The 13119-nt window shown below is 55.6% G+C and overlaps 1 protein-coding gene across 8 annotated transcripts in view; it reads right to left on the reverse strand.

Annotated features, from left to right (window-relative positions):
• ADAM15 (ADAM metallopeptidase domain 15) overlaps positions 1 to 13119 on the reverse strand; it is a 30482-nt gene that overhangs the window by 8684 nt on the left and 8679 nt on the right. For 7 of the 8 annotated variants that reach the window (XM_084613067.1, XM_084613065.1, XM_084613062.1 and 4 more), the window contains exons 5-12: positions 12879 to 12955; positions 2727 to 2898; positions 2429 to 2494; positions 2254 to 2322; positions 1801 to 1970; positions 1613 to 1697; positions 1377 to 1525; positions 1108 to 1285 (exon numbers count right to left, since the gene is read on the reverse strand). In XM_084613067.1, the coding sequence (XP_084469193.1) occupies positions 1108 to 1285; positions 1377 to 1525; positions 1613 to 1697; positions 1801 to 1970; positions 2254 to 2322; positions 2429 to 2494; positions 2727 to 2898; positions 12879 to 12955 (966 nt within the window). The remainder of the gene's footprint in view (positions 1 to 1107; positions 1286 to 1376; positions 1526 to 1612; positions 1698 to 1800; positions 1971 to 2253; positions 2323 to 2428; positions 2495 to 2726; positions 2899 to 12878; positions 12956 to 13119) is intronic. The other variant, XM_084613061.1, reaches the window with a different exon arrangement.

A 13119-nucleotide genomic window follows, 5' to 3' on the forward strand; every position in this document is an offset into this window, starting at 1 on the left:
TCACTGCCTTTGAGCAGGCTGGCGATTTGAACCAGGGGGACCCTGCGGAAAAGCCCCGGTGTCTAGTTCCCTTGCTGGGTCCCAAGACCATAGACTCTGTCAGCCAGATGGGTGGGGAGGTGGACAGGCTCCCACTCCTGACCCCAACCTATATGTGTGACGAAGTGGGACTGTTCTTAATGTTTCCTCTGAATAGTGTGGGGGTGCCTCAGTTTCCCCTAGGCAGTTCTTAAGTATCTAGGTGGTGGGGTAAGGGTGTATGAGCATTGCAGAGCCCTAGAGGGCAGGTGTGCGCAGAAGTCTGGACACAGAGAATGGCCGACACCCTGTTTCCTGGCCACTGATGGCCTGGGCCCTTCCCCCCTGCAAGGTGAGAGCTGAAGGGGTTGGAGAACAAAGGAATCCGGTGACCTCCTGGCCCCGGAAAGGAACAAAGCCCAGAGGAGGAGGGGCTGGAGGGAGTTTCAGTTTGGGGCTGGCTGGGACATGGAGTGAAGGGCAGATGTTGTTGTCTGGCTCACTGCCCCCCAAAATGGACCCTGCTGAGGGGTCCTGTTCTCTGCACCTGCAAGCTCTGTTTTAGACCATGTTCCTCTCATCTAATAAACCTCTGTTTTACTGGCTGGCTGAGAGTCACGTCTGACTGCGAAGTTGGGGGGCAGGACCCTCTGGTTTCCCCAGGACCCCGCCTGGGCGGACTGGCTGTGGGAAGCGCACGGAGGGGCAGAGGATGCTGAATGCTCCGAGGTCAGACCCAGGAAGGTGGAAGCTGTGTGAGCTGTGTGTCCTGCAGACAGGCTGCTCACAGGAAGGTGACTGCCCAAGGAGGGCACCTGCTTCCTTTGTTCTCCAACCCTTTACTCTCACCTTGCAGGGGGAAGGGCCAGGCCATCAGTTGCCAGGAGACAGAGTGTCAGCCATTTATGTACCCTGGCCCTTTGCTCTGCAACAATTACACCCCCTTATCCCACCCCCTAGAGACTTAAGAACTGCCTAGGGGAAACTGAGGCACCCCTACGGTATTCAGAGGAAACATTAAGAACAGTCCCACATCATCACAGGAGCAGACATCCCCTCATGCACGTGCCCCCTCCCCTGCCCTCTCACCTCCCGCAGGCCGCAGTCGCACGTCTCGTCCTTCTCCACCAGCCGGTTCCCGCAGCGCGGGCGCACGGCCAGGCTCTCGGGCTCGGGCACGTTGAAGAGGCACCAGCCCTGGCCCCGGCGCAGGCTCCGCTCCACGTCCTGCTGGCTGCAGCTGCTGAAGCTCAGACCGGGCATCAGCCTGCGGAGGGGAGCCCGTGAGTGCGGGGGGGCAGGGACCGGGGACCCTCCTGCCCCTCGCCCCCCCCATCCCGCGGCACCCCCAGACTCACCCCGTGGGCGGCGCCATGATGCAGCTCCGCTCCTGGTAGGGGCCGACGCAGTCACACTGGCGCCCGGCCCCGTCGTGGCTCATGCCCAGGTTGTGGCCCAGCTGGTGAGCCACGGTGGAGGCCACGACCAGGACGCTGACCGAGTGATCCTGCGCGGAGAGGCCGGGTCAGAGCGGGCTGGGGCAGGGGCAGGGGCAGAGGCAGGGGGAGGGGTTGGGGGAGAGGCAGCTACTGACCACGCTGACCCCGCCCGATCGTGCGGCCGAGCACATGGAGGCCTGGGACGCCATCCCCACCGCCGCCCCCTCCAGCGGGGTCCCCCTGCAAGAGACAGCGAGCGTTAGGGGGCCGGAGCCGAGATCCCAGCCGCACGCCCGGCATCGGACAGGTTCCAGCCTGGCCCCCCCCCGGTCCCCGCACTCACGTGAGCAGCTGGGCGTTGTCGTGCGGGAGCCGGGGCAGCAGCTCCTTCTGCCTCCACTGCAGGAAGCGCTCCAGCGTGGCCTGGGCGCTGGGCCCCACGGCGATGGGGTCCCCCTGGTTCCACACTTCCACAGCCAGCAGCGCCACGCGGATGCCCAGGGGCTGATAGAACTGGGGGGAAGCTGGGGTTAGAGATGCTGGCCGGGCAGCGGGGGCCAGACCAGCCACCGATGGCACCACTGCCCGCACCAGGGCCGTCCAGACTGGGCGTCGGGCTGGGACAGCAGGGGTTGCAGGGCGGGAGGGAGGGGCACTGGATGGGATAACTGGGGCTGTGGGTCAGGAGGAAGACGACACAGAGCTGGGGTAACTGGGGCTGTGGGGTGGGAGGGAGGGGAACTGGCAGAGCCGGGGGGGGGGAGAAGAGGGCATCCCAGGGCCACTAGTGACCCACCGTGTCCACCTGGTTGGCGATCTCCAGCATCCGGGTCTGGATCCGTTCCATGTTGGGGTAATTCTGGAACTGCAGGGGGGAGACAAGGTGTCATGGGGGGACGGAGCCACCACAGGGCCCAGGAGAGTGAGGCAGGTCCCCCCCCGCCCCCCGAGCACAGCCAGGAGTCACTCACCTCTGCATGGTCCACCACCATCACCAACTCCACGAACGGCTGCTCTGGGGCTGCCTCCCGCTTCCCCTGGGGAGAAGAGCGAGCCAGTGAGGGGGGCGGGGGGGGGGCGAACACATGGACACAAGAGCCAGGACCGGGGCGGGGGGGCAGCGGGGGTTGTAACCCGAGGGGTCCCACAGATGAGGGAGGGCAGGAAGCAGTGGCCCAGGCAATAGCTCCCCCCATCCCAGAGACAAACGAGACTTGTCTGGGGTCACAGCTTCCCCCCCCCACCTCCCAATTCCCCTCCCCCACCTACCCTGTGCGTCTCCTGTTCCAGCAGCGGCTGCGTGTGGTTGGGGGGGCCCAGCCCACACTCCCGCCGTCCCAGTCGCATGTCCCGGGGCCTGTAGGCCAGGTGCCTCCCGCGGGGCCCCTGGGGGTCCGGCTCCAGGCCGTAGCTCCTGTTCTCCGAGGCCACGAGGATGCCGCTAGGAGGGGAGGGGGAGACGGGGCGTTAGCTGGGCGGCAGGGACGGGGTTAATCCTCAGGGCGGATCACAAGAGAGGCAGGGGTCAGGAGCTCAGCCAAACCGCAGCCCCTGCTGGGGAGTGGGGTGTCACGGAGTGTGGGGGAGTCCGGGCCCTGCACCCCTCTTCCTGGGATTCACCACGACTCTCAGCCAGCCAGTAACACGGAAGGTTTATTGGACAATAGGAACACAGTCTCAAACAGAGCTTGTGGGTACCCCCAGGACCCCTCAGTCACGTCCTTCTGGGGGAGCAGGGAGCTTAGACCCCAGTCCTGAGGTTCCCTGCGTTCCACCACCCAGCCCCAAACTGAAACTAAACCCACCCAGCAGGTTCCCTCCTGCAGCCTGTGTCCACATTCCCAGGCAGAGGGGTCACCTCCCCGTCCCCCTCCTGGCTCAGGTGACAGGCTCTCAGGTCTCCCAGTGAAACTCCCCTGCCACATTCCCAGGTCAACACCCTGCCCCCCGCCCCCGCTGCATCCCATCTCTCCCCCCTTCGAGACTGAACTGAGCGGGGTCACTCTGACCAATGACCTGGGGAAGTTCAGGGTCCACTATCATGTTGGCACTTCCCTTCACATGGACCACGTCCATGTCAGGAGCCTGCTCCTGCAGGATTATTTCATCTGGTGCAGCCAGGTCAGGGGAGAGGGGTCGGTGTAGATGGTGAAGTGTCGCCCGAAGAGATGGGGCTCTAGTTTCTTGAGGGCCCACACCATGGCCAGGCACTCCTTCTCGATGGCCGTGTAGTGTTGCTCCCGGGGTGGCAACTTCTTGCTCAGGTACACGATGGGGTGTCTCTCCCCCTTTTCATCCTCCTGCATTAACACCGCCCCCAGTCCCGTGTCTGAGTCGTTGGTGAACACCATAAAGGGCTTGTCAAAGTCTGGGTTTGCCAGAATTGGGCCACTGTCCAGAGCCTCTTTCAGCGCCCAGAGACACTCCTGGCACTGCTCGGTCCAGACCACCTTGTCTGGCTTCCCCTTCTTGCATAGCTCAGTGATGGGGGTGGCTATGGCGCTAAAGTGGGGCACAAATCTTCGGTAGTATCCTGCCATCCCAATAAAGGCTTGGACCTGCTTTTTGGTGTGGGGAGCGGGCCAATCTCTGATCACCTGCACCTTAGCTGGTTCCAGATTTAGGAGGCCGCTCCCCACCCGATGGCCCAGGTAAGATACTTCCGCCATCCCCACCTTGCACTTCTCCGCTTTTACAGTCAGCCCAGCCCCCTGGAGTCGGTCCAGCACTTGTCTAACCTGGGACACATGGTCCTCCCAGGTCTGGCTAAAGACACAGATGTCATCAAAATACGCCACGGCAAAACTCTCCATCCCCCTCAGTAGCTGGTCCACCAGGCGCTGGAAGATGGCCGGCGCTCCCTTGAGGCCGAAAGGCAGGGTCAGGAACTGAGAGCCCCAGAGGGGTGATAAAGGCCGATTTCAGCCGGGCATCTGCATCCAGCAGCGCTTGCCAGTAGCCCTTTGTAAGGTCCATGGCGGTAAGGTACGGAGCTCCTCCCAGCTTGTCTAGGAGCTCGTCCGGCCTGGGCATGGGGTAGGCATCAGATACAGTGATGGCATTGAGCATCCGATAGTCCACACAGAACTGGATCGACCCATCCTTTTTGGGGACCAGCACCACCGGCGAGGCCCAAGGGTTGGCAGATGGCTGGATCACCCCCAAAGCCAGCATGTCCCGGACCTCTCTTTCCAGGTCCTGAGCAGTTTTCCCTGTGACTCAGAAGTGGGAGCATCTTATCGGCAGGTGCGACCCTGTCTGCACCCGGTGGACAGTCAGATTAGTGCGTCCAGGCTGGCTGGAAAACACCTGTCGGTAGGGATGCAGCACCCCCCTGACCTCAGCTTGCTGGGCAGGGGTTAGCTGATCCGAGAGGGGAATTGTTTCCAGGGGGGAACCAGCTCTGGTCCCAGGGAATCGATCTACTAAAGGGTCATCTCCCTGCTCCTCCCACTGTCCACGCACGGCCAACACCACATTCCCCCTGGCATAATATGGCTTCATCATATTTACATGGTACACCCGGCGGTGGTGCGCCCAGTTCGACAGCTCCACCACATAGTTTACCTCATTGAGCTGCTTGACAACCTTGAAAGGGCCCTCCCAGGCGGCCTGTAGTTTATTCTTTCTCACGGGGATGAGAACCATCACCGGATCCCCGGTGGCGTAGGCACGGGCCCGCGCCGTGTGGTCATACCAGACCTTCTGCTTCCTCTGGGCTCTGGCCAGATTCTCCCTGGCCAGGCCCATGAGTTCAGCCAGTCTCTCTCGGAAGATCAGGACATACTCCACCACTGACTCTCCATCGGGAGTGGCCTTCCCCTCCCACTTGTCTCTCATCAGGTCCAGGGGGCCCCTCAGCCTCCTTCCATATAACAGTTCGAAAGGCAAAAATCCGGTAGACTCCTGGGGCACCTCCCTGTACGCAAACAGCAGGTGAGGCAAGTACTTGTCCCAATCCTGTGGGTGCTGGTGCATAAAGGTTTTCAGCATCATCTTTAGCATCCCATTGAACCTCTTCACCTGTCCACCAGACAGGCACTCTCTCCGCAGGGACAGTCCCGCGCCCACACTGCAAACCGAGAACCGGGAGTCCAGAGCCTCCAGCCCCCCAGAGGAGCTGGCCTGGGGTATTCTCCCCTCCTGAGCAGGTGGTAAGCTGGCAGCCCGCCTTGCCTGGGCCATCTGCCCCTTGTGCAGCTGGGTCCCTACCCAGTTAACCCTGGGTGGGTTGGGTCTGCTCAGTCAGTCCCTGAGCCTCTGGCCACAGCGATAGCAGCTCATGTCACTTTGGTCCCCTTGAGCGGGTCGGATAGTCTTGACTCCAAGTGTTCCCTTTGGGAGGGGGTTCTCCATATTTTCCCGCTGGGAGGTCCCTTGACGACTCTCTCTCTGCATCGGGGGGGGGGCCTGTTCTTTTGGGATTCCTCCCTGCTACTCCTAGACCGACTGTTCGCAAACTCGTCGGCCAGCTGCCCTGCGTGCTGGGGGTTCTCTAGCTTTTAGTCAACCAACCACAGCCTCAGGTCGGACGGGCACTGTTCATACAGTTGCTCCAGTACGATTAGGTCCAGCAGGTCCTCTTTAGCTTGGGCCCCAGCTGTCCACTTGCGGGCATACCCCTGCATCCGGTTGACCAGTTGTAGGTAGGTGATCTCAGGCGTTTTATGCTGACTCCAGAACCTTTCCCGGTACATCTCAGGGGTCAGCCCAAACTCAAGGAGCAGGGCCTGTTTGAACAGTTCGTAGTCCCCTGCCTCCGCCCCTGTCATTCGGCTGTACACCTCCACGGCTTTGGGGTCCAGTAAGGGGGTGAGGAACTGGAGCCTGTCTGCAGGGTCAACCCTGTGCAGCTCGCAGGCATTCTCAAAGGCCGTCAGGAAGCTATCTATGTCCTCCCCCTCCTTACGCTGGGCCAGGAAGCACTTATCAAAGCTCCTTGCAGTCTTGGGTCCCCCCGCACTCACCGCAGCCGGGGCCCCACTGCTCCTCAGCCTGGCCAGCTCCAGTTCATGCTGTCTTTGTTTCTCCTTCTCCTGACGTTCCCTCTCCTTCTCCTCCTGCTCATGTTGACGTTGCTTCTCCTCATGTTGACGTTACTTCTCATGATCCTCCAGCTCCCTCATTTTCATCTCCCTCTCCCATTCCAGCCGCCTCCGCTCCAGGGATGGGGAGCTCCGCCGGGAGGATCCCTGCTGGCTGCCGGGGTCAGGGTGCCCTTGGTATTCGCTGGGCTTCCCCCAACCCCTCCCCCAGCCCTAGGTAGGAAGGGTCTTGGGATGTCCTCAGCAGCAGTCTGACCCCTCCCAGCCCGGTCAGGCCCCAGGGCCCACGCTGCGTCCGCTGGGCGGCTTCCCTCAGGGACAGGGATCGGGTCATCCAAGCGATCCCTCTCCTCCAACTGGGCAATCAGCTGTTCCTTGGTGGACCTCCCGATGCGCAGCCCCCTCTGCCTGCACAGCTCCACCAGGTCGCTCTTCAGGCGTTTAGCGTACATCTCCCTGCTGGCCACTCGCAGGCCGGGCAGCTTTCCACGGTTTCCAGGAAAAGCCCCTCGTGTGCCAGCCCTTCTTGAGGTCACCACGTCTTTGCCAGGGTCGAGCTGCAGACTCCTCTGCCCCTGGGACTGCTCGCTGCAATCCCGCGGGGGACCCTGTTACTGCAAAAGTCCTTCTCTCTGGTCACACACTCCCAGGGGTTAACCGCCCCCTGAAACCGTCTCTCTGAGCCTTCAGCACTCCTGGTCCCCATCAATCCCCCTTCATTTTACTGCTCCCCAGTCACTTACAGCAGGAAGCGCCATCCAAGGGGTGCAGTAAATCCCACCGCTGCCACCAGCTGTCACGGAGTGTGGGGGAGTCCAGGGCCTGCACCCCTTTCCCTGAGATTCACCATTACTCTCAGGCAGCCAGTAAAACAGAAGCTTTGTTGGACAATAGGAACAAAGTCTAAAACAGAACTTGTGGGTACAACCAGGACCCCTCAGTCAAGTCCTTCTGGGGGGCAGAGAGCTTAGACCCCAGCCCTGGGGTTCCCTGCATTCCTCCACCCAGCCCAAAACTGAAACCAAACCCAGCGCAGCAGGCTCTCTCTTGCAGCTTTTGTCCAGTTTCCTGGGCAGAGGTGTTACCTTCCCCCTCCCGGCTCAGGTTACAGGCTCTCAGGTCTCCCATCCCCAATGAGAAAAGGAGGACTTGTGGCACCTTAGAGACTAACCAATTTATTTGAGCATGAGCTTTCGTGAGCTACAGCTCACTTCATCGGATGCATACCGTGAAAAGTGTAGAAGATCTTTTTATACACACACAAAGCATGAAAAAATACCTCCTCCCACCCCGCTCTCCTGCTGGTAATAGCTTATCTAAAGTGATCACTCTCCTTACAATGTGTATGATAATCAAGTTGGGCCATTTCCAGCACAAATCCAGGTTTTCTCACCCCCCCTCCCTCACACAAACCCACTCTCCAATGTGATCTATGCCATCATGTGCCAGCAATGCCCCTCTGCCATTTACATTGGTCAAACTGGACAGTCTCTACGTAAAAGAATAAATGGACACAAATCAGATGTCAAGAATTATAACATTCATAAACCAGTCGGAGAATACTTCAATCTCTCTGGTCACGCAATCACCGACATGAAGGTCACTATCTTACAACAAAAAAACTTCAAATCCAGACTCCAGCGAGAAACTGCTGAATTGGAATTCATTTGCAAACTGGATACTATTAATTTAGGCTTAAATAGAGACTGGGAGTGGCTAAGTCATTATGCAAGGTAGCCTATTTCCCCTTGCTTTTTCCTAACCCCCCCCCCCCCGACGTTCTGGTTAAACTTGGATTTAAACTTGGAGAGTGGTCAGTTTGGATGAGCTATTGCCAGCAGGAGAGTGAGTTTGTGTGTGTGTGTTCGTTCCCCGGGGGGCGCGGGGTGAGAAAGCCTGGATCTGTGCTGGAAATGACCCACCTTGATTACCATGCACATTGTAGGGAGAGTGGTCACTTTGGATAAGCTATTACCAGCAGGAGAGTGAGTTTGTGTGTATATGGGGGTGGGGGTGAGAAAACCTGGTTTATGCTGGAAATGGCCCACCTTGAGTATCATGCACATTGTAGGGAGAGTGGTCACTTTGGATAAGCTATTACCAGCAGGAGAGTGAGTTTGTGTGTGTGGTTTTTGGAGGGGGGTGAGGGGGTGAGAGAACCTGGATTTGTGCAGGAAATGGCCCACCTTGATTATCATACACATTGTGAAGAGAGTGGTCACTTTTGATGGGTTATTACCAGCAGGAGAGTGAGTTTGTGGGAGGCGGGGGGGCGGAGGGTGAGGAAACCTGGATTTGTGCTGGAAATGGCCCAACTTGATGATCACTTTAGATAAGCTATTACCAGCAGGACAGTGGGGTGGGAGGAGGTATTGTTTCATGGTCTCTGTGTGTATATAATGTCTGCTGCAGTTTCCACGGTATGCATCCGATGAAGTGAGCTGTAGCTCACGAAAGCTCATGCTCAAATAAATTGGTTAGTCTCTAAGGTGCCACAAGTCCTCCTTTTCTTTTAGCTTATCTAAAGTGACCACTCTCCTTACAACTAACTAACACGGCTGTTACTCTGAAACCTGTCATTATGCAAGGCACTGCATTTAGCCGTATGGAGTGGAAATCTATCAACTGCATGAAAAAACTTGTACGGATACAGACAGACATCATCTTCCTTTCCAAATGCAAACAGATGGACATCGTACCAAAAGGACTGAAGGTAAAATATCCATTACAATCTACATACCACACAGACTATGCAGACAGTTTGTGCCACACACTCTGAAAGAAACTGCGGAACCACCTGATCAACATCCTCTACAGCAAACAGGGAAAGATTAAGAATGAGCTCTCAAAAATGGATACTCTCATAAAAAACCAACCTTCCACACAAACTTCCTCGTGGCTGGACTTTACTAAAACTAGACAAGCCATTTACAACGCACACTTTGCTTCCCTACAAAAGAAAAAGGACACTAAACTTTCTAAACTACTACATGCCACAAGGGGCCACAGCAATGGTTCCCTCAACCCACCTAGCAATATTGTTAACCTATCCAACTATACTCTCAGCCCAGCAGAAGCAGCTGTCCTATCTCAGGGCCTCTCCTTCTGCCCCTCCACCCCCACAAACATGATACAGTTCTGTGGTGACCTAGAATCCTATTTTCGACGTCTCCGACTCAAGGAATATTTCCAACACACCTCTGAACAACACACTAATCCACAGAGACCTTCCTACCAAGACTACAAAAAGAAGGATTCTAGCTGGACTCCTCCTGAAGGTCGAAACAACAGACTGGACCTCTACATAGAGTGCTTCCGCCGACGTGCACGGGCTGAAATTGTGGAAAAGCAGCATCACTTGCCCCATAACCTCAGCCGTGCAGAACACAATGCCATCCACAGCCTCAGAAACAACTCCGACATCATAATCAAAAAGGCTGACAAAAGAGGTGCTGTTGTCATCATGAATAGGTGGGAATATGAACAAGAGGCTGCTCGGCAGCTCTCCAACACCACTCTCTACAAGCCTATATAAAGTCTGCTGCAGTTTCCACGATATGCATCTGATGAAGTGAGCTGTAGCTCACGAAAGCTTATGCTCTAATAAATTGGTTAGTCTCTAAGGTGCCACAAGTACTCCTTTTCTTTTTGCGAATACAGACTAACATGGCTGCTACTCTGAAACATCTCTACAAGCCATTACCCTCTGATCCCACTGAGAGTTACCAAAAGAAACTACACCATTTGCTCAAGAAACTCCCTGGAAAAGCACAAGATCAAATCCGCACAGACACACCCCTGGAACCCCGACCTGGGATATTCTATCTACTCCCCAAGATCCATAAACCTGGAAATCCTGGGCACCCCATCATCTCAGGCATTGGCACCCTGACAGCAGGACTGTCTGGCTATGTAGACTCCCTCTTCAGGCCCTATGCTACCAGCACTCCCAGTTACCTTCGAGACACCACTGACTTCCTGAGGAAACTACAATCCATCAGTGATCTTCCTGATAACACCATCCTGGCCACTATGGATGTAGAAGCCCTCTGCACCAACATTCCACACAAAGATGGACTACAAGCCGTCAAGAACACTATCCCCGATAATGTCACGGCTAACCTGGTGGCTGAACTTTGCGACTTTGTCCTCACCCATAACTATTTTACATTTGGAGACAATGTATACCTTCAGATCAGTGGCACTGCTATGGGTACCCGCATGGCCCCCAGTATGCCAACCTTTTTTGGCTGACTTAGAACAACGCTTCCTCAGCTCTCATCCCCTAACGCCCCTACTCTACTTGTGCTATATTGATGACATCTTCATCATCTGGACCCATGGAAAAGAAGGCCTTGAGGAATTCCACCATAATTTCAACAATTTCCATCCCACCATCAACCTCAGCCTGGTCCAGTCCACATAAGAGATCCACTGCCTGGACACTACAGTGCTAATAAACGATGGTCACATAAACACCACCCTACACCGGAAACCTACTGACCGCTATTCCTACCTACATGCCTCCAACTTTCACCCTGATCACACCACACGACCCATTGTCTACAGCCAAGCTCTGCGATACAACCCCATTTGTTCCAACCCCTCAGACAGAGACAAACACCTACAAGATCTCTATCAAGCATTCTTCAACTACAATACCCACCTGCAGAAGTGAAGAAACAGATTGATAGAGCCAGAAGAGTTCCCAGAAGTTACCTACTACAGGACAGGCCTAACAAAGAAAATAACAGAACGCCACTAGCCGTCACCTTCAGCCCCCAACTAAAACCTCTCCAACGCATTATTAAGGATCTACAACCTATCCTAAAGGATGACCCAACACTCTCACAAATCTTGGGAGACAGGCCAGTCCTTGCCTACAGACAGCCCCGCAACCTGAAGCAAATACTCACCAACAACCACATACCACACAACAGAACCACTAACCCAGGAACCTATCCTTGCAACAAAGCCCGTTGCCAATTGTGCCCACATATCTATTCAGGGGACACCATCACAGGGCCTAATCACATCAGCCACACTATCAGAGGCTTGTTCACCTGCACATCCACCAATGTGATCTATGCCATCATGTGCCAGCAATGCCCCTCTGCCATGTACATTGGCAAACTGGACAGTCTCTACGTAAAAGAATAAATGGACATAAATCAGATGTCAAGATAAGCTATTACCAGCAGGAGAGTGGGTTTGTGTGTGTGGGGGGGGGGGGGTGAGAAAACCTGGATTTGGGCTGGAAATGGGTATGATAATCAAGGTGGGCCATTTCCAGCCCAAATCCAGAGTTTAACAAGAAGGTCGGGGAAAAAACAAGGGGAAATAGGTTACCTTGCATAATGACTTAGCCACTCCCAGTCTCTATTCAAGCCTAAGTTAATTGTATCCAATTTGCAAATGAATTCCAATTCAACAGTTTCTCGCTGGAGTCTGGATTTGAAGTTTGTTTGTTGTAATATAGCAACTTTCATGTCTGTAATCGCGCGACCAGAGAGATTGAAGTGTTCTCCGACTGGTTTATGAATGTTATAATTCTTGACGTCTGATTTGGGTCCATTTATTCTTTTACGTAGAGACTGTCCAGTTTGTCAATGTACATGGCAGAGGGGCATTGCTGGCACATGATGGCATAGATCACATTGGTGGATGTGCAGGTGAACGAGCCTCTGATAGTGTGTGTGGGGGAGGGGGGGTGAGAAAACCTGGATTTGTGCTGGAAATGGCCCAACTTGATTATCATACACATTGTAAGGAGGATATGCATCCGATGAAGTGAGCTGTAGCTCACGAAAGCTCATGCTCTAATAAATTGGTTAGTCTCTAAGGTGCCACAAGTCCTCCTTTTCTTATTGTAAGGAGAGTGATCACTTTAGATAAGCTATTACCAGCAGGAGAGTGGGATGGGAGGAGGTATTTTTTCATGCTTTGTGTGTATATAAAAAGATCTTCTACACTTTCCACAGTATGCATCCGATGAAGTGAGCTGTAGCTCACGAAAGCTTATGCTCAAATAAATTGGTTAGTCTCTAAGGTGCCACAAGTACTCCTTTTCTTTTTGTGAATACAGACTAACACGGCTGCTACTCTGAAACTTGTCATCCCCAATGAAATTCCCCTGCCACATTCCCAAGTCAACACTCCCCCACTCCCTGCTGCCTCAGGCTGGTGCGGGGCAGGGCTAAGATGACTGCGGGGCTGCAGATCGGGACTGAGGGGCAGCCAGAGCGGTTCCTCTTTAAAACCCACAGAGGCACCCTCCCTGCCCTCTTCCACTGGGCGGGGCACCCTCCCCCCTGCTGCCCCTCCCCCATCATCCTCGATTTCAGCTCCCAGCCTGGAGCTGCAGAGCTCTCCCCACCTGAGTCCGGAGCAGGCGCAGATGCTGGCCCTGGAGCCTGGAACTCCCCGGACGTAGCCACGGTAGCAGCAGGTGCCCTGCAGCAGAGAGAAGCCGAGTTTAGCTACAGCTCCGAGCACGGGGGCCCAGCAGAGCTCTCAGGGGACCCTGCTGGGACCTCTCTCCCTGCAGAGCAGCCCTAGCCAGCAACAACGGGAGGGACACGGGTCCAAGTAATGGACCAGTACAAATACAACAGCGC

This window comes from Lepidochelys olivacea, assembly GCF_965140295.1.
Source record: "Lepidochelys olivacea isolate rLepOli2 genome assembly, chromosome: 24".
Taxonomy (NCBI): Eukaryota; Metazoa; Chordata; order Testudines; family Cheloniidae; genus Lepidochelys; species Lepidochelys olivacea.